The sequence below is a fragment of the Eleginops maclovinus genome, chromosome 6 (genome assembly GCF_036324505.1).
Source record: "Eleginops maclovinus isolate JMC-PN-2008 ecotype Puerto Natales chromosome 6, JC_Emac_rtc_rv5, whole genome shotgun sequence".
Lineage (NCBI taxonomy): Eukaryota > Metazoa > Chordata > Actinopteri > Perciformes > Eleginopidae > Eleginops > Eleginops maclovinus.
In genome coordinates, this window is record NC_086354.1 from 26,047,852 (window position 1) to 26,073,360 (window position 25,509).

General features: G+C 43.2%; 2 protein-coding genes and 1 long non-coding RNA gene across 3 annotated transcripts; 1 reads left to right on the forward strand and 2 right to left on the reverse strand.

The window, feature by feature from the left end:
- The first annotated feature begins 1,119 nt into the window (after positions 1-1,119).
- Positions 1,120-9,196, forward strand: LOC134866557 (inositol monophosphatase 1-like). Its single transcript, XM_063886772.1, is given in 10 exon segments — positions 1,120-1,573; positions 1,978-2,055; positions 2,241-2,374; positions 2,496-2,600; positions 2,737-2,782; positions 6,871-6,946; positions 8,458-8,566; positions 8,735-8,861; positions 8,863-8,887; positions 8,972-9,196. Coding segments are annotated over 10 exon segments (840 nt in total). The 5' UTR covers positions 1,120-1,552; the 3' UTR covers positions 9,091-9,196.
- LOC134865714 (E3 ubiquitin-protein ligase RNF31-like) lies at positions 7,696-18,157 on the reverse strand. The gene is made up of 10 exons (XM_063885388.1): positions 17,983-18,157; positions 17,601-17,699; positions 17,437-17,526; positions 17,198-17,294; positions 15,615-15,733; positions 15,396-15,509; positions 14,882-14,945; positions 11,702-11,786; positions 11,449-11,617; positions 7,696-11,237 (listed from the first exon to the last, which is right to left on the reverse strand). Exons 1-10 carry the CDS (start codon positions 18,010-18,012, stop codon positions 11,199-11,201), a joined length of 906 nt encoding a protein of 301 aa, XP_063741458.1. The 5' UTR covers positions 18,013-18,157; the 3' UTR covers positions 7,696-11,198.
- Positions 18,158-20,262: 2,105 nt separating this feature from the next.
- LOC134865711 (uncharacterized) lies at positions 20,263-21,293 on the reverse strand. Its single transcript, XR_010165987.1, has 3 exons — positions 21,226-21,293; positions 21,070-21,144; positions 20,263-20,414 (listed from the first exon to the last, which is right to left on the reverse strand). It is a non-coding gene; the product is annotated as an uncharacterized LOC134865711 (long non-coding RNA).
- Positions 21,294-25,509: the final 4,216 nt, after the last annotated feature.

Genomic DNA, 25,509 nt, shown 5'->3' on the forward strand with positions numbered 1-25,509 from the left:
TCCTTCTCTTGACTTATATGGACTTGCACCACCTTACTTATCTGAGCTGATTACTCTGTATAGACCAGCATGCCCTCTTCGCTCTCTCAATGCTGGTCTCCTGGTCATTCCACCAGTTAACAAAATATCAGGTGGCTTCAGAGCATTTGCCTACCGTGCCCCTTATCTCTGGAATGGCCTTCCATTAAACGTTAAAGAAGCACGGTCAGTTGAATCTTTAAATCAAGACTGAGAACCTACCTTTATTCATTACATTACTGCCTCCCCTAAAACTCAGCCTGGCTTATCACCTTTTATTTAACATTGATGTTTTTAATGTGGTTGTTTCTCTTTTCATTTGTATTATTGTAAATTGATTGATTGCTGTATGTTCTGTATTAACAGTAACGTGTATTGGGACCATGCTTCATGATGATTCTGCACTTTAAATCAAATGTATTGATTGATTGATTGTGTCTGTGTTGTCGCACTCCAGCACAGCAGGTGGCGCTGACGATAAGTTAACCGCCCGGTGAAGAGGAGGAGGAAGCAGACGAAGAGGAGGAGGAAGCAGATGAAGAAGAGGAGGTATCGGACAGAGGAGGAGGAGTACCTGCCGCTTCAGTGGTAAGAAGCGTAGCAGCTCCTCTGTCTCTCCTCTAGTCCTGGATCTCTGTGAGAACCGTCACGGGGTCCAGGACTAGTGGATAGGAGAGTTCAGAAAGACGTAGGAAGAGACCGCGGTGCTTCACTGACGCGATCCGACGTCGTTATGATGTCATTACTGTGCGTCTGCTGTGGGTAACTACCGTTCTGTGTTCAGGACTACAGAAAGACTCCGCGCGCTCTCACGCTGTTCATGCTTGCTAGGCCGTAAGGTGAACCCTGTTGTGGTCTCATCCCGCTCCGCAGTCTGGCATCTACACAATCTTTAGTTCATAAAAAATAACGAGTCATGCTAAGCTGCCAAAAAAAGTTCTTCGCTGAAATTCCAGTCGATTCTCTTTGCGTCTATGTTTTAGGCAGAACTACTTTCTTCAGGGCGTAATAAGATTTTGGTCCCGAGTGGTGGCACGGTTCGACACGTGATCGTGCTACACCGAAACCTTGAAACCTTGAAACCAATACGGTAGCTGCTTTTTGTCAACAGAACGGCAAGATGGAGACCCCCATGTTTAGATTCAAAGTCCTATGAAGTGGGCCAAATGGATCCTTAACAGTGCTGTATACACAGCCCCGTCCAAGAGGAACGATGAGGCAAACATGCGATGAGCTCATTTAGATCAAAGGCAGTAATTGTACTTCTACCAATGACCATTCATTCATGCATGCATTCATTCATCATGCATTCATTCATTCATTCATCATGCATTCATGAATCGACTGGAATTTCAGCGAAGAACTTTTTTTTGTAGCTTAGCATGACTCGTTATGTTTTATGAACTAAAGATTGTGTAGAGCCAGACTGCGGAGCGGGAATCCTTTTCTAACAGACTTTTCGTGGTTCACCTTGAAGCCTATACTGAGCGAGGACAGAGACCCCTACTCCCCCGGTCCTCGCATATTAATCCACATGAATCCAACACGTATGATTGTATGAAAGTATTTTAAACAAATGTATTTATAATAACCGTAGTAATGTTTCCAGGCTGTGATTAAACATGAAAGACTTGCTGGACGTTAACAGGGTTTATTAACCAGTGTTGGCTCACACCCGTTGTGTGCTTTCTGTTCACTGCTTTACTTCCAGTGTATGTCACCTGTGTAGACAGCAGGGGGCGCAGTTCTAATGAGAGCGCAATACATTCACATGAATATCACAAACCGGCTCTCCACACTTCATCAGTTTTGATTCATATAGTGCTGAATGTTCAAACAAAGCACTTTATAAGTTACAGTTTAACTTTACTCAGGACTCAGCAGGAAGGAGAGTGTCATCAGACTTTTCTGAGCTTTTGTTTTGAAAGGGAAAAGTGATGTTTCCTGTTCCTCCTCCAGAAGAGCTGCTCCAACATGGCAGACGCCTGGCAAGAAGCCATGGAGCTGGCAGAGAGGACAGCAAGGAGAGCGGGGGAGGTGTGTGTGTGTGTGTGTGTGTGTGTGTGTGTGTGTATATATTTTATAGTTTATTTTAAATCTGTTTAACCAAAGAAATAATAAAACAACCCTAACAAAGCATTTCATTCTGTGTGTGTGTGTGTGTGTGTGTGTGTGTGTGTGTGTGTGTGTGTGTGTGTGTGTGTGTGTGTGTGAGAGAGTAGGTGGTCTGTACTGCTCTGCAGGTGGAGCGCTCTGTGATGACGAAGAGCTGCTCGGTGGATTTGGTGACGCAAACTGACCAGCAGGTGGAGCAGCTCATCATCCAATCAGTGAAGGACAAGTTCCCCATGCACAGGTGAGAAGCCCCGCCCCCTTCACATGCCAGGCCCCGCACCGTCAGGTGAGCAGCTTCAGCTCAGGTTCTTTACTGCTGGACACAGTTTGTTTATATTGTGTGTGTGTGTGTGTGTTTGCAGGTTCATCGGGGAGGAGTCTGTGGCTGCAGGTGAGTCGTGTGTCCTTAGCGATGAACCCACCTGGATCATCGACCCTATCGACGGGACAACCAACTTTGTGCACGCGTGAGTTGAAATCTACATCCTGTCTGAGCTTAAATCTACTTCCTGTCTGAGTTGAAATCTACTTCCTGTTACTTCCTGTCTGAGTTGAAATCTACTTCCTGTCTGAGTTGAAATCTACTTCCTGTCTGCTCTGTAGATTCCCTTTTGTTGCTGTTTCCATCGGCTTCTCTGTCAACAAGCAGGTGAGCCTGTCCCCCACACCTGTTCCTATAATCCTGATTAACACCCAGCAGCCATCAGGGCCCCCTGCCTAATATTGGGAAGGCCCCCCTTTTGCCAAACATCAGTCAACACCTTGAAGTGGTTCTGGTGTTCCTCAAACCAGTCCTGAAGTGGCAGCACCTGCTCCAGGTTCCAGGGTCTGATCATGGTGTGCACAGCAGCTCGTTAAAGATGGCCTTATCAGCGCGCAGGACATGAGACTGAAGAGCCGTCATGGTTCTGGAGCAGTGCATGTGTTCAATCAGACCAGTCTGGAAGCAGTGTAGGTGTTCAGTCAGACCGGTCTGGAAGCAGTGTAGGTGTTCAGTCAGACCGGTCTGGAAGCAGTGTAGGTGAAGGAAATACATAAACACAATAAGCTCAGCTATGCATGGCATGTTTAGTGAGGAAGGGATGCAGGATCTATGTGCAGGTAAACAGAGTCAAATATACAACAACAGGATGAAAGTTAAGATGAAATAGTGTACAGTGAAGAACAATGAAATAGTGTTTGTTCTGCTCATAACTATTAAGATAACACATGAAATAAATAGAGATGCAGCCAGAGGAAGATGGTGGAGGCCTTCACAGAGCTCAGGAGTAGAGCAGTCGATGGCCTGTGGGATGAAACTCTCTGGTCTGGTGGTTATGGTCCTGATGATGCGGGACCACATGGTTGCCGGGGTGATGGGGGTCTTTGATAATCCTGTGGCCTTTCTTTCTGAGCCGCTGGGAGTAGGGGTCCTCCATGGGTTGGAGCTCCATCCTGGTGATGCAGTTCTCACCTCCCTCTGCCTAACATAACCCCCCCACCCCCCCCACTGATCATGCTCTTCACTTCCCTTGTCAGTCGGCATAATGTATTGGCTGATCGGTGTATATATACTGTGTGTAGCTACATATACACTCTATACAGTGGGGCAAAAAGTATTTAGTCAGCCACCAATTGTGCAAGTTCTCCCATTTAAAAAGATGAGAGGCCTGTCATTTTTATCATAGGTACACTTCAACTATGAGAGACAGAATGGGGGAACAATCCAGGAAATCACATTGTCTGATTTTTAAAGAATTGATTGGTAAATTCCTCGGTAAAATAAGTATTTGGTCAATAACAAAAGTTCATCTCAATACTTTGTTATATACCCTTTGTTGGCAATGACAGAGGTCCAACGTTTTCTGTAAGTCTTCACAAGGTTTCCACACTGTTGCTGGTATTTTGGCCCATTCCTCCATGCAGATCTCCTCTAAAGCAGTGATGTTTTGGGGCTGTCGCTGGGCAACACGGACTTTCAACTCCCTCCAAAGATTTTCTATGGGGTTGAGATCTGGAGACTGGCTAGGCCACTCCAGGACCTTGAAATGCTTCTTACGAAGCCACTCCTTCGTTGCCCTGGCGGTGTGTTTGGGATCACTGTCATGCTGAAGGACCCAGCCACGCTTCATCTTCAGTGCCCTTGCTGATGGAAGGAGGTTTCCACTCAAAATCTCACGATACATGGCCCCATTCATTCTTTCCTTTACACGGATCAGTCGTCCTGGTCCCTTTGCAGAAAAACAGCCCCAAAGCATGATGTTTCCACCCCCATGCTTCACAGTAGGTATGGTGTTCTTTGGAGGCAACTCTGCATTCTTTCTCCTCCAAACACGACGAGTTGAGTTTTTACCAAAAGTTCTATTTTGGTTTCATCTGACCATATGACATTCTCCCAATCCTCTTCTGGATCATCCAAATGCCCTCTAGCAAACTTCAGACGGGCCTGGACATGTACTGGCTTAAGCAGGGGGACACGTCTGGAACTGCAGGATTTAAGTCCCTGGCGGCGTAGTGTGTTACTGATGGTAGCCTCTGTTACTTTGGTCCCAGCTCTCTGCAGGTCATTCACTAGGTCCCCCCGTGTGGTTCTGGGATTTTTGCTCACCGTTCTTGTGATCATTTTGACCCCACGGGGTGAGATCTTGCGTGGAGCCCCAGATCGAGGGAGATTAGCAGTGGTCTTGTATGTCTTCCATTTTCTAATAATTGCTCCCACAGTTGATTTCTTCACACCAAGCTGCTTACCTATTGCAGATTCAGTTTTCCCAGCCTGGTGCAGGTCTACATTTAGTCTCTGGTCTCCTTTGACAGCTCTTTGGTCTTGGCCATAGTGGAGTTTGGAGTATGACTGTTTGAGGTTGTGGACAGGTGTCTTTTATACTGATAACGAGTTCAAAAAGGTGCCATTGATACAGGTAACGAGTGGAGGACAGAGGAGCCTCTTAAAGAACAAGTTACAGGTCTGTGAGAGCCAGACATCTTGCTTGTTTGTAGGTGACCAAATACTTATTTTACTGAGGAATTTACAATTAATTCATTAAAAATCAGACGATGTGATTTCCTGGATTGTTCCCCCATTCTGTCTCTCATAGTTGAGGTATACCTATGATAAACATGACAGGCCTCTCATCTTTTTAAATGGGAGAACTTGCACAATTGGTGGCTGACTAAATACTTTTTTGCCCCACTGTATATACTGTGTATACAGTATCTCTACTGTGTGTATATCCATATACACACAGTAGAGATAATGTGTGTATATGGATTGTTTTTGCGATGGATTTTGGGGGGTGGGGTACATGTCTGGGGGGAAAAAAGTGTCCGGGCCAGGAGGGGCGGGGGGCCTTCGCTTTGGGGGGCTGGGGATGGGAGCAACATTTAAAACCCCCCAATTAAATTTTATATATATATATTTTTTTGGTTTTTTTTTTTTATTTTTTCATTTTTTTAAATTTTTTTTTTTTTTTATTTTTTTTTTTTTATTTTTATTTTTTTTTTTTTTTTTTTTTTTTTTTTTTTAAAAATTTTTTAATTATTTTTTTTTTTTTGTTTTTTAAATTTTTTTTTATTTTATTTTTATTTTTTATTTAAAATTTTTTTTTATTTTTTTTTTTTTTTTTTTTTTTTTTTTTTTTAAAAAAATTTTTTTTTAAAAAATTTTTTTTTTTTTTTTTTTTTTTTTTTTTTTTTTTTTTTTTTTTTTTTTTTTTTTTTTTTTTTTTTTTTTTTTTTTTTTTTTTTTTTTTTTTTTTTTTTTTTTTTATTTTTTTTTTTTATTTTTTTTTAAAATTAAATTTTTTTTTTTTTTTTTTTTTTTTTTTTTTTTTTATTTTTTTTTTTTATTTTTATATATATATATATTTATATATATTTATATTTATATTATTTTTATTATTATATATATTTTATATTATTTATATTTATATAATATTATATATATATATTATATATTTATATATATATTTATATAATTTATTTATATATATTTATTTTATATTTTATAATTTATATTTATTTATATTTAATATATTTTTATTTATATATATTTATATTTATATTATTTAATTTTTATATATATTTTATTTTATATTATTTATTTTTATATTATTTATTTTATATATTTATATTTTATATATTTTATTTATATATATTTATATATATTTAATATATTTATATATATTTATTTTTATATATATTTATATATATTTATATATTTTTTATATTTATATATATTTTTTTTTATCCTGCCAGGCCAAAAAAAGGTCCCACCTGGATTTAACTAAGCAGATAGGTAAGAGCCTCCCATCGGATAATTACTGCATGGGTGATTATTTTTTCAGCTGGCAGCAATTAAAACCCTAACTGATGCAGAGAGGAGTCCTGTTGAAACACATTTCCTTTGTGGTGCAAAAGATGTTGATCTTTTTCAGAAGGGTCAAATTTTTGGGGCATAAGCAGAGCAAACATTAAGGACATTGCTGAAATACTAAAAGGGGGTTAAGAACGTCCCCACCGCATTATTAAAGACGGAAAGGACAGGGGGGGACATCCTTTTCCCGGGAGGAAGAGGTCAAAAAAAAAACTGAATGATCGGCGACCCCTTAAACGTTTGGTGAATCAAAGGGTAAAAAAAACAGTAGAACTCAGGGAAGTTTAGTGGGGCAAAAAAGAGAGCATTTCCACAAACCACACTGCGGGGGGGAAATAAATTGGGATAAACATGGGACCTAAAAAAAATTTTGTGGGTTGGTTCAGTTTGGTGGGGTGTTGGTTGGGATGGGGAATTGGGGTCTGATGAGCCAGCCCCTGTTCCAGAGTGGGGGGGGATGGGGTAAAAAGAGAGGCGGCTGAAGTGATCCCCCCATCATGCCAGTGCCTACTGTACCACCCTGTGGGGGCGGGGAGCTATGATCTGGGGCTGCTGCGTTGGTCTTTTTTAAAAAATATTTTAAAATTTTTATTTATTTTTTTTTTATTTTTAAAAAAAAAATTTTTTTTTTTTATTTTTTGGGGGTTAATTTTATTTTTTTTTTTTTTAAAAAATTTTTATTTTTTTATTCAAACGATGAAGGTTTTAGTGTGGAGTCTGGGGCTGAACGTACGGTGCTGGCCAATTTTACAGAGGAGGCCAGAGATTTGTAAGTACGAATGGGGTATTTCCCAGTCAAAAAGTGCTAAAGTAGCATAAATAAATCAGGACAAATGATTGCAGCTGCTGCTATTTATTGACACCATATCGCAACAAGCTTAAACAAACACAACACAACACAACACAAAACCTTACACCCATATTTGTAATCTCAATAATACACTGAACTGTAGCCTACAGGTGGCCTCACATTCTAAAAGTCTCTGACGGGTTCACACCGCTGTCCGCAGGATGCTAAAGTGAAAGCCTCGGCTGTCACACTGCGTAAAGAAATAAAGTAAGCTTACTCACTATTTGTACAGAAATGCCATTCTCCTATCCTTAATGGTGGCGAAATGATCTGTGACCCGGTCATACAGATCCCCATGCTGGAGCGGTCAAACAAGAGGCATGGCCAGCAGAAAAGACAATTTAGCATTACACTCCTGTTAGCCAGTCCGTTCTCGTATAGTTCCCTTCACAAAACGTCCGGGTATTTCCTTTAGCTCTTCCCTGAGTAAGGTCGAGATTCGGAGTGGACCTACCCTTCTGTTTTATTTTTAACTGAATTTCAAACGGTAGTTTAGTGAAATCGTTTCTCAGAAAAAACTCTGGGTCTCCGTCGCCATCCATTCTTACTTTCTAACCTTCCTTCACGGTTAGCAACAGCATGGTTGTGTGTGGTTACGTACTTACGTATTAGTGTAGGAGGCACGTACAAGCTAGCCTCCTCATTTTTTAAATTTTTACAGTTTGATTGACCTTGATGAGCGTTCGGTGACAAGCCGAGCTTCAATCTGATTGGCTAAAACCCTTAGTAGTAGTGGAGGCCAAGTTAAACGGGCCTCCTTAGATGGCAGTATTTCACCTATAGGGGCGCTGTTTTGCTCGCTCAAAGAAAAACATGACATCAGGGAATTAAACACGGCATATTTGGAACCTAAAATGTGCGTCATGAATCCCAACTCATGGATATTTTTTTATCGAATATAAATGAGGAGGCCACGCCTCCCTTGGCCTCCGGGAGAAAACGCCACTGGGTCTGAAGCTATCAGAGAAACAAGCTGAGCTAAGAATGCTAACTGTGTGTGTGTGTGTGTGTGTGTGTGTGTGTGTGTGTGTGTGTGTGTGTGTGTGTGTGTGTGTGTGTGTGTGTGTGTGTGTGTGTGTGTGTGTGTGTGTGTGTGTGTGTGTGTGTGTGTGTGTGTGTTCAGATATCCATCAGGCGATGGTCTGCACAGAATTCGGCTCCAGCAGAGATCCTGAGGTCGTGGAGAAAATTCTCTGCAGCCTGAGAGCCGTGCTGAGCATCCCCACACACGGGTGTGTGTGTGTGTGTGTGTGTGGCCCGACCAATATCATTTTTTTTGGGGGGCCGATATTTGGGATTTAAAAAAAATTCAGGATGAGGGCCATCCATCATCCTACTAAAGAGTGTGTGTGTCAGCTCAGCATCATCCTGTGACCTAAAGTGTGTGTGTGTGTGTGTAGGGTGCGTGGAGCAGGCACTGCAGCCATCAACATGTGTCTGGTAGCCTCCGGCTGCGTCGAGGCGTATTATGAGATCGGGATCCACGTCTGGGACATCGCAGCGGGGTCCCTGCTGGTGACCGAGGCGGGGGGGGGTCCTGATGGACGTGCAGGGTTAGTAGCTACACTAACACACAGATGCTAAGCTAACACACACAGGTGCTAATCTAACAGATGCTAACGTGGGACTGTGTGCAGGCGGGCCGGTGGACCTGATGTCTCGCCGGGTTCTGGCAGCTAACAGCCCGGCGTTGGCTGAGCGGCTGCTGCAGGAGATCCAGAGCTTCTGTCCAATCAGAGACGACGCTGCGCCCTAACACTGAACCCGTGCATTCTGGGTAAAACAGCATTTCATGAGGTGCATGGACTGTTTGTAATGTTTGTGACTAATAAAGTTTATGATTTAAAAAATGGACAACTTTTAATACTTAAAGTCAGAGGGGTACTTTATATACTACTGGTACTATGAAGTACCCCCTAACCCTAAATAAGTACCATTACTTTATATAGGGTGAGGGGGTACTATAGGAAGTACGGCTGCTTTATCCAGTATCGTAACTCAGGAACATACACTTTTTTCCATTCAAGATTTATTTTGTACATACACAGCAGCCCCCCCCCCATTAAATCATTTACTTAAGGAGAGTGACAACTGCAGAAGACGTTTACTGGTTATCAGCTCGTTAACAACATGTTAGCATCAGCTCGTTAACAACATGTTAGCATCAGCTCGTTAACAACATGTTAGCATCAGCTCATTAACAACATGTTAGCATCAGCTCGTTAACAACATGTTAACATCAGCTCGTCAACAACATGTTAGCATCAGCTCGTTAACATGTTAGCATCAGCTCGTTAACAACATGTTAGCATCAGCTCGTTAACAACATGTTAACATCAGCTCGTCAACAACATGTTAGCATCAGCTCGTTAACATGTTAGCATAAGCTCGTTAACATAATGTTAGCATCAGCTCGTTAACAACATGTTAGCATCAGCTCAGCTCGTTAACATCAGCTCATTAACAACATGTTAGCATCAGCTCGTTAACAACATGTTAGCATCAGCTCAGCTCGTTAACATCAGCTCATTAACAACATGTTAGCATCAGCTTGTTAACAACATGTTAGCATCAGCTCGTTAACAACATGTTAGCATCAGCTCGTTAACAACATGTTAGCATCAGCTCATTAACAACATGTGAGCATCAGCTCGTTAACAACATGTTAGCATCAGCTCATTAACAACATGTTAGCATCAGCTCAGCTCGTTGACATCAGCTTTTTAACAACATGTTAGCATCAGCTCGTAAACATGTTAGCATCAGCTCGTTAACATCAGCTCGTTAACATCAGCTCATTAACAACATGTTAGCATCAGCTTGTTAACAACATGTTAGCATCAGCTCGTCAACAACATGTTAGCATCAGCTTGTTAACATGTTAGCATCAGCTCGTCAACAACATGTTAGCATCAGCTTGTTAACAACATGTTAGCATCAGCTCGTTAACATGTTAGCATCAGCTCGTTAACAACATGTTAGCATCAGCTCGTTAACATGTTAGCATCAGCTTGTTAACAACATGTTAGCATCAGCTCGTTAACATGTTGGCATCAGCTTGTTAACAACATGTTAGCATCAGCTTGTTAACATGTTAGCATCAGCTTGTTAACAACATGTTAGCATCAGCTCGTTAACATGTTAGCATCAGCTTGTTAACAACATGTTAGCATCAGCTTGTTAACAACATGTTGGCATCAGCTTGTTAACATGTTAGCATCAGCTTGTTAACAACATGTTAGCATCAGCTTGTTAACAACATGTTGGCATCAGCTTGTTAACATGTTAGCATCAGCTTGTTAACAACATGTTAGCATCAGCTTGTTAACAACATGTTGGCATCAGCTTGTTAACAACATGTTAGCATCAGCTTGTTAACATGTTAGCATCAGCTTGTTAACAACATGTTAGCATCAGCTCGTTAACATGTTAGCATCAGCTTGTTAACAACATGTTAGCATCAGCTTGTTAACATGTTAGCATCAGCTTGTTAACAACATGTTAGCATCAGCTTGTTTACATGTTAGCATCAGCTCGTTAACATGTTAGCATCAGCTCGTTAACATGTTAGCATCAGCTTGTTAACAACATGTTAGCATCAGCTTGTTTACATGTTAGCATCAGCTCGTTAACATGTTAGCATCAGCTCGGCAACAACATGTTAGCATCAGTTCAAGAAACAGAGAGGGATGATAATTGGCTGCTCGCTCCGTCTTTTTCGGTTTTCATTCGTCCTCTCACTGCAAACAAGGAGCCAATCAGACACCACCGGCTAAATGGTGACGATAACATCACTCAATGAAGCAGGACGGAGCTGCCATCTGATAGATTGGTGTGACGGAGGAAGTGGAGCTCCAGCAGCAGTCAGAGATGCTTCCTGAGAGGAACGCTATTGGTCAGTGTCTGCAGAGAGAGACAGAATCCGGTGCTGTGATTGGCTGAATGGATTATGGAACATCCCAACCTGCAGTTGATTCGTTAATGATTTAACGAGGTATTGTGGAGGTCATTAGAGGTCAAACTGAGGTCGGGAACATTTACAGTATTTATAATTTGTAGTATGTACAGTGTGTGTGTGTGAGTGTGTGTGTTTGTTAGTGTGTTTGTTACTGACCGCGCGGAGGCCTTCTGTGTAAGCTTGCTCTGCCTCCTCAGCTCTCCTGGTCGGCACGGCGACACCCCAGCGCTGAAGCTCCGCCACCATCTCCGCCACGCTGAAGAGCACTGCAGGGTCGCCATGGCAACGGTTGATCAGCTGCACCAAGCGCTCCTTGTAGTGTATCCTGAGGGTCATAAAAATCACTATCACCCCCGTTATTAGTATTACTAAACACAGCAACACAAGGTGTAATCGGGGGGGGGCTCACTCGCAGTATCCTCTGTACTGGGGGGAGGCAGCTCGTCCACACGCTTCCTCACTCTCCTCCCTCACCTCCATCACCGGACACACACCTGAACACAACACAGCATCAGACCCTGAACACAGCATCATACACACACCTGAACACACCATCAGACCCTGAACACAGCATCATACACACACCTGAACACACCATCAGACCCTGAACACAGCATCATACACACACCTGAACATACCATCAGACCCTGAACACAGCATCATACACACACCTGAACACACCATAAGACCCTGAACACAGCATCATACACACACCTGAACACACCATCAGACCCTGAACACAGCATCATACACACACCTGAACATACCATCAGACCCTGAACACGCATCATACACACACCTGAACACACCATCAGACCCTGAACACAGCATCATACACACACCTGAACACACCATCAGACCCTGAACACAGCATCATACACACACCTGAACACACCATCAGACCCTGAACACAGCATCATACACACACCTGAACATACCATCAGACCCTGAACACAGCATCATACACACACCTGAACACACCATAAGACCCTGAACACAGCATCATACACACACCTGAACACACCATCAGACTCTGAACACAGCATCATACACACACCTGAACACACCATAAGACCCTGAACACAGCATCATACACACACCTGAACATACCATCAGACCCTGAACACACCATAAGACCCTGAATACAGCATCATACACACACCTGAACACACCATAAGACCCTGAACACAGCATCATACACACACCTGAACATACCATCAGACCCTGAACACAGCATCATACACACACCTGAACACACCATAAGACCCTGAACACAGCATCATACACACACCTGAACATACCATCATACCCTGAACACAGCATCATACACACACCTGAACACACCATAAGACCCTGAACACAGCATCATACACACACCTGAACACACCATCAGACCCTGAACACAACATCAGACCCTGAACACAGCATCAGACCCTGAACACAGCATCATACACACACCTGAACACACCATCAGACCCTGAACACAGCATCATACACACACCTGAACACACCATCAGACCCTGAACACAGCATCATACACACACCTGAACACACCATCAGACCCTGAACACAGCATCATACACACACCTGAACACACCATCAGACCCTGAATACAGCATCATACACACACCTGAACACACCATCAGACCCTGAACACAGCATCATACACACACCTGAACACACCATCAGACCCTGAACACAGCATCATACACACACCTGAACACACCATCAGACCCTGAACACAGCATCATACACACACCTGAACACACCATCAGACCCTGAACACAGCATCAGACCCTGAACACACCATCAGACCCTGAACACGGCATCATACACACACCTGAACACACCATCAGACCCTGAACACAGCATCATACACACACCTGAACACACCACCAGACCCTGAACACAGCATCATACACACACCTGAACACACCATCAGACCCTGAACACAGCATCATACACACACCTGAACACACCATCAGACCCTGAACACAGCATCAGACCCTGAACACACCATCAGACCCTGAACACACCATCAGACCCTGAACACAGCATCATACACACACCTGAACACACCATCAGACCCTGAACACAGCATCATACACACACCTGAACACACCATAAGACCCTGAACACAGCATCATACACACACCTGAACACACCATCAGACTCTGAACACACCATAAGACCCTGAACACAGCATCAGACCTGAACACAGCATTAGACCCTGAACACAGCATCAGACCCTGACACAGCATCAGACCCTGAACGCACACCATCAGACCCTGAACACACCTGAACACAGCATCATACACACACCTGAACACATCATCAGACCCTGAACACAGCACATACACACACCTGAATACACCATCAGACCCTGAACACAGCATCATACACACAACTGAACACACCATCAGACCCTGAACACAGCATCATACACACACCTGAACACACCATCAGACCCTGAACACAGCATCATACACACACCTGAACACACCATCAGACCCTGACACACCATCAGGACCCTGAACACAGCATCATACACACACCTGAACACACCATCAGACCCTGAACACAGCATCATACACACACCTGAACACACCATCAGACCCTGAAACACAGCATCATACACACACCTGAACACACCCATCAGACCTGAACACACAGCATCAGACCCTGAACACACCATCAGACCCTGAACACACCACAGACCCTGAACACAAGCATCATACACACACCTGAACACACCATCAGACCCTGAACACAGCATCATACACACACCTGAACACACCACAGACCCTGAACACAGCATCATACACACACCTGAACACAACCATCAGACCCTGAACACCCATCAGACACCTGAACACACATCAGACCCTAACACAGCATCATACACACACTTGAACACAGCATCAGACCATGAACACAGCCATCATAAACAAACCTGAACACAGCATCAGACCCTGAACACACCATCAGACCCTGAAACACACCATCAGACCCTGAACACAGCATCATACACACACCTGAACACACCATCAGACCCTGAACACAGCATCAAACACACACCTGAACACACCATCAGACCCTGAACACAGCATCATACACACACCTTGACACACCATCAGACCCTGAACACACCATCAGACCCTGAACACACCATCAGACCCTGAACCACAGCATCATACACACACTTGAACACAGCATCAGACCATGAACACACCATCATAACAAACCTGAACACAGCATCAGACCCTGAACACACCATCAGACCCTGAACACAGCATCATACACACACCTGAACACAGCATCAGACCCTGAACACAGCATCAGACCCTGAACACAGCATCAGACCCTGAACACACCATCAGACCCTGAACACAGCATCAGACCCTGAACACAGCATCAGACCCTGAACACACCATCAGACCCTGAACACAGCATCATACACACACCTGAACACACCATCAGACCCTGAACACACCATCAGACCTTCTACACAACCCAAACCCCTGTGGGAGGGGGCAGGTGGATCCAGGTGACTCGATGCTAATCGGCTGATCTACAGGTGGAACCTCACCTGTGTGGGAGTCAGGTGATCTGCGGGTGGCGGAGTCACAGCAGGAGGGAGACACTCTGTAGCACTGATAGAGACACTTTTGAACACACCTTCATTACATCACTTTAATGTGGTGTGTGTGTGTGTGTGTAGCTGAGTGTGTCTACCTGTGTGTGTGTGTGTACCTGTGTGTACCTTTGTGTGTAGCTGTGTGTGTGTGTGTGTGTGTGTGTGTGTGTGTATACCTCTGTGTGTATGTTTGTGTGTAGCTGATTGTGTGTGTGTGTACCTTTGTGTGTGTGTTTGTGTGTGTGTGTGTGTACTGTTGTGTAGCTGAGTGTGTGTACCTGTGTGCGTACCTTTGTGTGTAGCTGAGTTTGTGTGTATGTGTGTGTGTGTACCTGTGTGTGTGTGTGTGTGTACCGTTGTGTGTGCACCTTTGTGTGTACCTGTGTGTGTAGCTGAGTGTTTGTGTGTGTGTGTGTACCTTTGTGTGTACCTGTGTGTATACCTTTGTGTGTAGCTGAGTGTGTACCTGTAGTAACTGCAGGAGGCGGGACACGCTCCAGTCTCTAAGGTGATACAGACAGTCTCGAGGATGATGGGCATGCAGTCCCCTCCCCCCACAGGAAGTGGAGAACCTGCAGGCCTGAAGACACAACAACAATAATAATAACAACAATAATAATAATATTGATACCAATAACAACAATAATAACAACAATAATAATAACAACAATGATAAATGCAGTACCGGTCCGGGGCTGAAGGTCTGTCTGCAGCCTCCACAGAACTGGTGCTGACACTGAGAGCAGGTGAAGTGCAGACATCCTCCTCTGGAGACACTGAACACACTGCTGCAGCATGGACACTCTGAAACACACACACACACACACACACACACACACACACACACACACACACACAATTTATGTTCAGTGGAGGAAATAGGTATCTGATCCCCTGCAGATTGAGTTAGTTTACCCACTTACAAACACATGAACAGTCTGTCATTTGTATGGTAGGTTTATTTTAACAGTGAGAGACAGAATATCAGAAGAAATCCAGAAATTTGGATTAAAAACAAGATCTAAATTGATTTGCGTTTAGTGGTGGGAAATAGGTTTCTGATCCCCCGGCAGAACTTGCCTCAGTTCTTGGGGGAGAAAGCCTTGATGGACAGCACAGAGGGCAGGTGTTTCTTGTAGTTGGTCTCCAGGTCTGCTCACATCTCAGGGGGGATTTTAGTCCTCTCCTCTGCAGATCCTCTCAAATCCTTCAGGTTTGGAGGCTGATGCTTGGCAACCGGAAGACCTATCCATGACAATGTTCAGTGTCCTGGCTGAGGGAAGGAGGTTATCAGCCAGTATTTTACGGTACTTGGCCCCCTCCATCCCCTCAATGCGGTGAACCGCCCTGTCCCCTGAGCAGAGAGACCCCCCAAAGCATCATGTCTCCACCTCCATGCTGGACGCTGGGGATGGTGTTCTTGGGTCATAGGCAGCATTTCTCTTCCTCCAAACACGACATGTGGAGTTGATGCCAAAGATCTTGATGGGTCTCATCTGAGCTCCCCTTCTCATCAGCCTCCTCTGGACCCTTCAGAGGATCCCTGGCAGACTTCAGACGGCCTGTACATGTGCCTTCTTCAGCAGGGGACCTTGAGGCGCTGCAGGATTTTAATCCATTACAGCGCAGTGTGTTACCAGTAGTGTTCATGGGGACTGTGGTCCCAGCTGCCTTCAGATCATTAACCAGTCCCTCCTGTAGTTCTTGGCTGACCCCTCACCTTTCTCAGGATCATTGATCGTGGAGCCCCAGACCGAGGGCGATTCATGGTCCTTTTGTGCCTCTTCCATCTTCTAATAATCAGACCAGTTGTCTCTCTCTCACCAGGCTGCTGCTGCTGGTCTTGAGTTATATTCCAGTCTTGTGCTGGTCTACAATCTTGCCCTCGCTGGAGAGGTTGTAATCTGATTATTGACTGTGGACAGGTGTCTTTTATCCAGGTAACGAGTTGACATCAGGAGTACTTTCTTAAAGCCAGAGGACTTCTTTAACCGGTCCGTGGGAGCCAGAGTACTTGTTGGTTAGAAGGGCATCCAATACTTATTTCCCCCAATTAAACGCAAATGAATTTAGATCTTGTTTTTAATCTAAATTTCTGGATTTCTTCTGATATTCTGTCTCTCACTGTTAAAATAAACCTACCATAAAAATGACAGACTGTTCATGTGTTTGTAAGTGGGTAAACTAACTCAATCTGCAGGGGATCAAATTATTTCCTCCACTGTATGTATATATACATATAAATGTGTGTTAATGAGGTGTATGTACCCAGCAGGGGGGGGTTCTGGTTCTGGAGGTCTGGCTGGTTGTGATGCCGCCTGACTCTGAACTGCTGACAGGACAGACCCTGATGTTCAGGAGACCACTGCACACACGCACACACACACACGCACGCACGCAAGCACGCACGCAAGCACACATACACATTTCCATCAGTGACTATTGTGTGTGTGTGTGTGTGTGTGTGTGTGTGTGTGTGTGTGCCTGTGCCTGTGTGTGTGTCTTACAGGTGATCTGCACTGACAGCATGTGCTCTTCTTACAGCTCGGACAGTCCATCCTCAGCTGGTCAGCTTCATGAAGAATGCCGAACGAACACTGAAACACACACACACATACAACTTGTGTCACAGTACAGAGTGTGTCTCTGCAGGTCTCTGCAGGTCTCTTACATGTGAACACCAGATGAAGTTGGGCATCTCCTGGAGAGCTCGATCTCTCAGCTTCCTCTGGAACAGCTCGTGGATCTCAGGAGGCAGGAAGTGACGGATCTGCGCACACACACACACACACACACAGACACACACACACACACACACACACACACACACACACACACACACAAACTGCTATCAGTGTGTGGTTATTACAGCCTCATTTTAAAGTGTTACCATGACAGTATGTTGTTGTTGTTGTTGTTGTTGTTGGTATCTACTTGGAGATAAGCCCCGCCTCCTCGCAAGCATGTGTAGTTTGAGTTAACACTATCCCTGCATGTCGTCCGGTCTGAACGCAGCTGTACTGTTTGGAGGGGGGGGGACCTGATATCCTCACCTGAGTGTCGAGCAGGTTGAAGTAATCCATCCCCCCCCCTGACCTCTGACCTCAGGATGGCCGCACTGAGACAAGACAGCTGATCAATGCTCTTCTCCTTTGGCCGACGAGAAAAAATGCTCGTAAAACATGACTGACACAAGAGTGCAGGAGCAGTGGGTCATCGTGATGATCTGCAGGAGATACAGACAGAGGAAGAGACAGGTGATCTGCAGGAGATACAGAGACAGAGAAGAAGAGACTAGATGATCTGCAGGAGATACAGACAGAGAAGAGACAGGTGATTCTGCAGGAAATACAGACAGAGAAGAAGAGACAGATGATCTGGCAGGAGATACAGACAGAGAAGAGACAGATGATCTGCAGGAGATACAGACAGAGAAGAGACAGATGATCTGCAGGAGATACAGACAGAGAAGAGACAGATGATCTGCAGGAGATACAGACAGAAGAAGAGACAGATGATCTGCAGGAGATACAGACAGAGAAGAGACAGATTGAGCTGCAGAGATACAGACAGAGAGAAAGACAGATGATCTGCAGGAGATACAGACAGAGAAGAGACAGATGAGCTGCAGGAGATACAGACAGAGAAGGAGACAGATGATCTGCAGGAGATACAGACAGAGAAGAGACAGATGATCTGCAGGAGATACAGACAGAGAAGAAGAGACAGATGATCTGCAGGAAATACAGACAGAGAAGAAGAGACAGATGATCTGCAGGAGATACAGACAGAGAAGAGACAGATGATCTGCAGGAGATACAGACAGAGAAGAGACAGATGATCTGCAGGAGATACAGACAGAGAAGAGACAGATGATCTGCAGGAGATACAGACAGAGAAGAGACAGATGATCTGCAGGAGATACAGACAGAGAAGTGAGACAGATGATCTGCAGGAGATACAGACAGAGAAGAGACAGATGATCTGCAGGAGATACAGACAGAGAAGAGACAGATGATCTGCAGGAGATACAGACAGAGAAGAGACAGATGATCTGCAGGAGATACAGACAGAGAAGAGACAGATGATCTGCAGGAGATACAGACAGAGAAGAGACAGATGTCTGCAGGAGAGACAGACAGAGAAGAGACAGATGATCTGCAGGAGATACAGACAGAGAAGAGACAGATGATCTGCAGGAGATACAGACAGAGAAGAGACAGATGATCTGCAGGAGATACAGACAGAGAAAGAGAACAGATGATCTGCAGGAGATACAGACAGAGAAGGAGACAGATGATCTGCAGGAGATACAGACAGAGAAGAGACAGATTGATCTGGCATGTCCTCAGATCAGATTTACTGTCTAATGCCTCCTGCAGTCATACTACCAGAGGATGCTGTGAAACCCTCCACTCAGAGGAGCTGAGGATGGGGGCTCTGATTAGCTGCGATGGTCCACCTTGCTGAGGTCACCTGCTCCTGAGCATAGGGGGCAGCAGTGAGTCAGGAACCTGAGAGGCCGATGGGTAATCTGGGTTTAGCTTGCATGCACCGCCTTCCAAACACCTCAGCTGGTCTGAAGCCCCTCCCCTCTTTCACCAGAGACAGGAAGGTGTTCTTCTGGTCCGGAGGAAGAACAGCTGCCCATCTGAGGAGGAAGAGCCTAAAACTGAGACCTGCAGGACTACAGAAACCGTACAAGACTATCGAGACCTGCTAATTTACAGAGTCCTGCACTACAGGGACTTGAACTACAGAGACCTGCAGGACTTCAGGTGCCTGAACTACAGAGACCAGAGGCATGTACGATGAAGCAGTAGTTGGGGTTGGCGAGGAACTTCAGGGTTCACTCTGGGTTTTCGGTCCTACGGCACTGCTTAATGGGGTAGATTCTCCATGGTAACTTATGCTGCTCCTGAGCAGGTTTAGGTGTTCAGATAAGAGATTAACCCATGAAAGCCCCGGCTGATGACCAATCAGAGCTTAGTGGGCAGAGTTTGAAACTATCAAGTCATATTGCAGGATACAGGAAACACAGTTTAAAACTGCAGTCTGCAGGAAAGACTGCCGGCTAAAATCACCGACTGGTGTAACATGACAATTAATATAATATCACTGCCCACTTCAGATACATTTCATCATCAATCACACCATTTAGCGAGATCTCGTCTTAGGTTTAGTTAAGCCAGATAACTCAAACATATCCAGGGTCTGTTCGTCGCACAGGTCACTGGACTACAGAGACATGCAGGATCAGAGACCTGAATTAAAGAGACCTGGACCACAGACACTTGGTTTAACTGAGTTGGGTCAGAGGTCCTCCTCACCTGGATGTGGTCCGCTGCAGCCGGTTGTCCTGAAGCTGGAAGCAGGACCACAGATCCTGAGGTGTCGGGGTCTGCTCCTGATTGGCTGGTCCATACAGGTGAGACTACCTGATGAGGGTCCAGACTCAGGGCCTTAAGCCTTCTGCTGAGAGGGTCTGCAGAGACACACATAATGAGGTCCTGTTTCCTACCAACCAGTTACTGTTCCAAATCCGTGCTGGTGCTCTTCTGGTCCTGAACTTGTTCTCCTTTTTGGGACCAGTTGTGTTTCAAGAGCCAGACTGGTGCCACGTCACCACATCCCTGTTCAGTTGCAGATGTTCTCTCACAACAACCGCTGCAGTGATGTGCTGTAGGCGTTCACTCATTTACTGACAGCAGCCATAACTGTCTGTCACACAGCAGCTGATGCGTATCCGCCCCCCCCCCCCCCAAGTGGATGTGTTTCAGTCTGACAGGAACCAGTTATGTTCAATCATAATGAACTCCTTGGTAAATTGACTCTAATTCTGTGTTTGCTCCTCATTGTGTTGCGATGCCAGTAACAGGTGGCATAAGCCGTTTTTCTACTGGCTGATCTTACTCGCTGATTGTGTGTTGGTCGGACCTGGCAACCTGTGTAGCCATGTATTGATCCACCTGCTGCTGTAATGGAAACAGGAAACATATGGCTGCTCTTCTCAATGGGAAATTACAAACAAACAGCATCACACTCTGCCGGGTAACTGCTGCCTGACTTTGTACGTGTGTGTGTTTTATATATATATATATATATATATATATATATATAACTTGCTTCCTGTTTCTCACCTGAGGGGGGGCAGCTGAAGTCGATGCCCTGCAGCTCCTCGGCGTATGACCTCCTGCTCTGCTCCCATTGGCTGCCTGCAACAGGGGTAGGGGCTTCTCAGTAACACCAGCATGCTAACAAGCTACCAGGCTAAAAGCTGGAGAACAGGAAGTTACCTTTCTGTGCAGACAGGTGAGGGGGGGCTATGAAGAGGAGGGGTCTCTGTGGAGAGAGGGGGGGGGGGACTGCGGGAGAGGAAATAAAGACAGCTGTTTATATATAGTTAACTACTGTTACATCACATTATCAGCTGTTTACATCACATTATCAGCTGTTACATCACATTATCAGCTGTTACATCACATTATCATCTGTTACATCACATTATCAGCTGTTACATCACATTATCAGCTGTTACATCACATTATCATCTGTTTACATCACATTATCAGCTGTTACATCACATTATCAGCTGTTACATCACATTATCATCTGTTTACATCACATTATCAGCTGTTACATCACATTATCAGCTGTACAATCACATTATCATCTGTTTCATCACATTATCAGCTGTTTCATCACATTATCAGCTGTGACATCACATTATCAGCTGTTTCATCACATTATCAGCTGTTTACATCACATTATCAGCTGTTTACATCACATTATCAGCTGTTACATCACATTATCAGCTGTTACATCACATTATCATCTGTGATTCAGCTGTTTCATCACATTATCAGCTGTTACATCACATTATCAGCTGTTTCATCACATTATCAGCTGTTACATCACATTATCAGCTGTTACATCACATTATCATCTGTGATTCAGCTGTTTCATCACATTATCAGCTGTTACATCACATTATCAGCTGTGACAATTATCAGCTGTTACATCACATTATCAGCTGTTACATCACATTATCAGCTGTTTCATCACATTATCAGCTGTTACATCACATTATCAGCTGTTTCATCACATTATCAGCTGTTACATCACATTATCATCTGTTTACATCACATTATCAGCTGTTACATCACATTATCATCTGTGATTCAGCTGTTTCATCACATTATCAGCTGTTACATCACATTATCAGCTGTTTCATCACATTATCAGCTGTTACATCACATTATCAGCTGTTTCATCACATTATCAGCTGTGACATCACATTATCATCTGTGATTCAGCTGTTTCATCACATTATCAGCTGTTACATCACATATCATCTGTGACATTATCAGCTGTTTCATCACATTATCAGCTGTTACATCACATATCAGCTGTTACATCACATTATCATCTGTGATTCAGCTGTTTTCATCACATTATCAGCTGTTACATCACATTATCAGCTGTTACATCACATTATCATCTGTGACATTATCAGCTGTTACATCACATTATCAGCTGTTTCATCACATTATCAGCTGTTACATCACATTATCAGCTGTTTCATCACATTATCATCTGTGATTCAGCTGTTTCATCACATTATCATCTGTTTACATCACATTATCAGCTGTGATTCAGTTGTTTCATCACATTATCAGCTGTTACATTACATTATCAGCTGTTTCATCACATTATCAGCTGTTACATCACATTATCATCTGTGATTCAGCTGTTTCATCACATTATCAGCTGTTACATCACATTATCATCTGTTTACATCACATTATCATCTGTTACATCACATTATCATCTGTTTACATCACAATTATCAGCTGTTACATCACATTATCAGCTGTTACATCACATTATCAGCTGTGACATTATCAGCTGTTACATCACATTATCAGCTGTTACATCACATTATCAGCTGTTACATCACATTATCAGCTGTTACATCACATTATCATCTGTGATTCAGCTGTTTCATCACATTATCAGCTGTTACATCACATTATCATTATCAGCTGTTTCATCAAAATTACAGCTGTGACGATTATCAGCTGTTACATCCCATATCATCTGTATGTCATCACATTATCACTGTTACAAATCACATTATCAGCAGTTTCTCACATTATCACTGTTACATCACATTATCCGCTGTTTCATCACATTTATCAGCTGGACAGCACATTACACTGTTTACATCACATTATCCAAAGCGTTATACAGACATCACATTATCGCTGTCTACTATCATCACATTATCGGGAGACATAATCCTCCCCAATAACGGATAGCATATCATTATCAGCTGTTACACACAAATCAACCCAACCACTCACACACTATGATCTAAACTGGTACAGCAACTGTTATCACTTGTTTCATACTCATTATCTGCTGTGTCTATCACATTATCAGCTGTTACATCACATTATCATCTGTTTACATCACATTATCAGCTGTTACATCACATTATCACTGTTTCATCACATTATCAGCTGTTACATCACATTATCAGTGTTACATCACATTATCAGCTGTTTCATCACATTATCAGCTGTTTCATCACATTATCAGCTGTTACATCACATTTATCAGCTGTTACATCACATTATCAGCTGTTACATCACATTATCAGCTGTTTCATCACATTATCAGCTGTTACATCACATTATCAGCTGTTTCATCACATTATCAGCTGTACATCACATTATCATCTGTTACATCACATTATCAGCTGTTACAATCACAGTATCAAGCTGTTTCAATCACATATCATCTGGATTCACTGTTCCTCACATTATCAGCTGTTACATCACATTAATCATCTGTTGACATTATCATCTTTTTTCATCACATTTATCAGCTGTTTAACAACATTCACATTATCAGCTGTTACATCACATAATCATCTGTGATTCAGCTGTTTCCTTCACATTATCAGCTGTTACATCACATTTATCATCTGTGACAGTATCAGCTGTTAACATCACATTATCAGCTGTTATCATCACATTATCATCTGTTACATCACATTATCAGCTGTTTACAATCACATTATCATCTTGAATCACTGTTTCATCACATATCAGCTGTTACATCACATGATCATCTGTTACATCACATTATCACTGTTTCATACATTATCATCTGTGATTCAGCTGTTTCATCACATTATCGCTGTTATCATCACATTATCAGCTGGTATTTACATCACATTATCACTGTGATTCAGTTGTTTTCATCTCATTATCAGCTGTTACATTACATTATCAGCTTTTCACACACGATTATCAGCTGTTACATCAACATTATCATTCTTGTGATCAGCTGTTCATCACATTATCAGCTGTTACATCAGATGGGGGGGGGGGGTGGGGGGGGGGGAGAGGGGGGGTAGATATAGTTGGGGGGGGGGGGGGGGGTGGGTTGGATATGGTGAAGATGTTTAATACTGATATTTAGATGCTGTTACAGATAATTTTATATGTTGAATTATATTTTATACAATGGTTACTCATCATTTTTTAATATTATAAGATGGGTTATATTATAAGTTTAAGATTGGTGATCATTAGACAGCTGTACTTAACATTATCAGACTGTTACATCAAATTATCACTGTTACATCCTTTAATCAGATGTTACATCACTTATCATCTTGATCAGCGGTTTCATACACATTTATCACTGTTACATCACTATTATCATTATCACTTTTCATCACATTACAGCTGTGACATGTATCAGCTGTTACATCACATTATCATCTGTTTCATCACATTATCAGCTGTTACATCACATTATCAGCTGTTCATCACATTATCAGCTGTTACATCACATTATCAGCTGTTACATCACATTATCAGCTGTGACATCACATTATCATCTGTTTACATCACATTATCAGCTGTGACATCACATTATTAGCTTGTTTCATTTCTATCACTTATCAGGCTGTTACAAATCATCATTATCAGCTGTTTACATCACATTACAGCTGTTACAACAATCTCATTATCAGTCTTTACATCACATTATCAGCTGTTACATACACATTATCATCTGTTTACATCACTTTATCATGCTGTTACAACACATTTATCAAGCTGTTTCATCCACATATCAGCATGTTACAATCACATTTATATCAGGCTGTTACATCACATTATCATCTGTGTTACAATCACATTATCAGCTGTTACATCACATTATCAGCTGTTTCATCACATTATCAGCTGTTACATCACATTATCAGCTTTACATCAACATTACAGCTGTTTCAACACATTATCAGCTGTATCATCACATTATCCAAGCCTGTTACATCACATTATCAGCTGTACATCAAAAAAGGGGGGGGGGGGGAATAGTGGGTTGGCATGATCAGCTGTGTACATACTTATCAGCTGGTTTCAACATCACAATTATCAGCTGTTTATCACATTATCATCTGTGATTCAGCTGTTTCATCACATTATCATCTGTTAACATCACATTATCAGCTGTGACATTATCACTGTTACATCATATTATCATCTGTTTCATCACCT

Bases quoted from the DNA above. Each gene is read 5' to 3' on its own strand.
- LOC134865714 (XM_063885388.1), bottom strand. From the start codon at position 18,012: ATGGATTACTTCAACCTGCTCGACACTCAG. The intron at 15,734-17,197 runs GTACATACACCT...TGTGTGTTTCAG, and splicing joins CCAGAACCCCCCCCTGCTGG to AGTGTCCATGCTGCAGCAGT. The intron at 14,946-15,395 runs GTACACACTCAG...TGTCTCTATCAG, and splicing joins GCCTCCTGCAGTTACTACAG to TGCTACAGAGTGTCTCCCTC.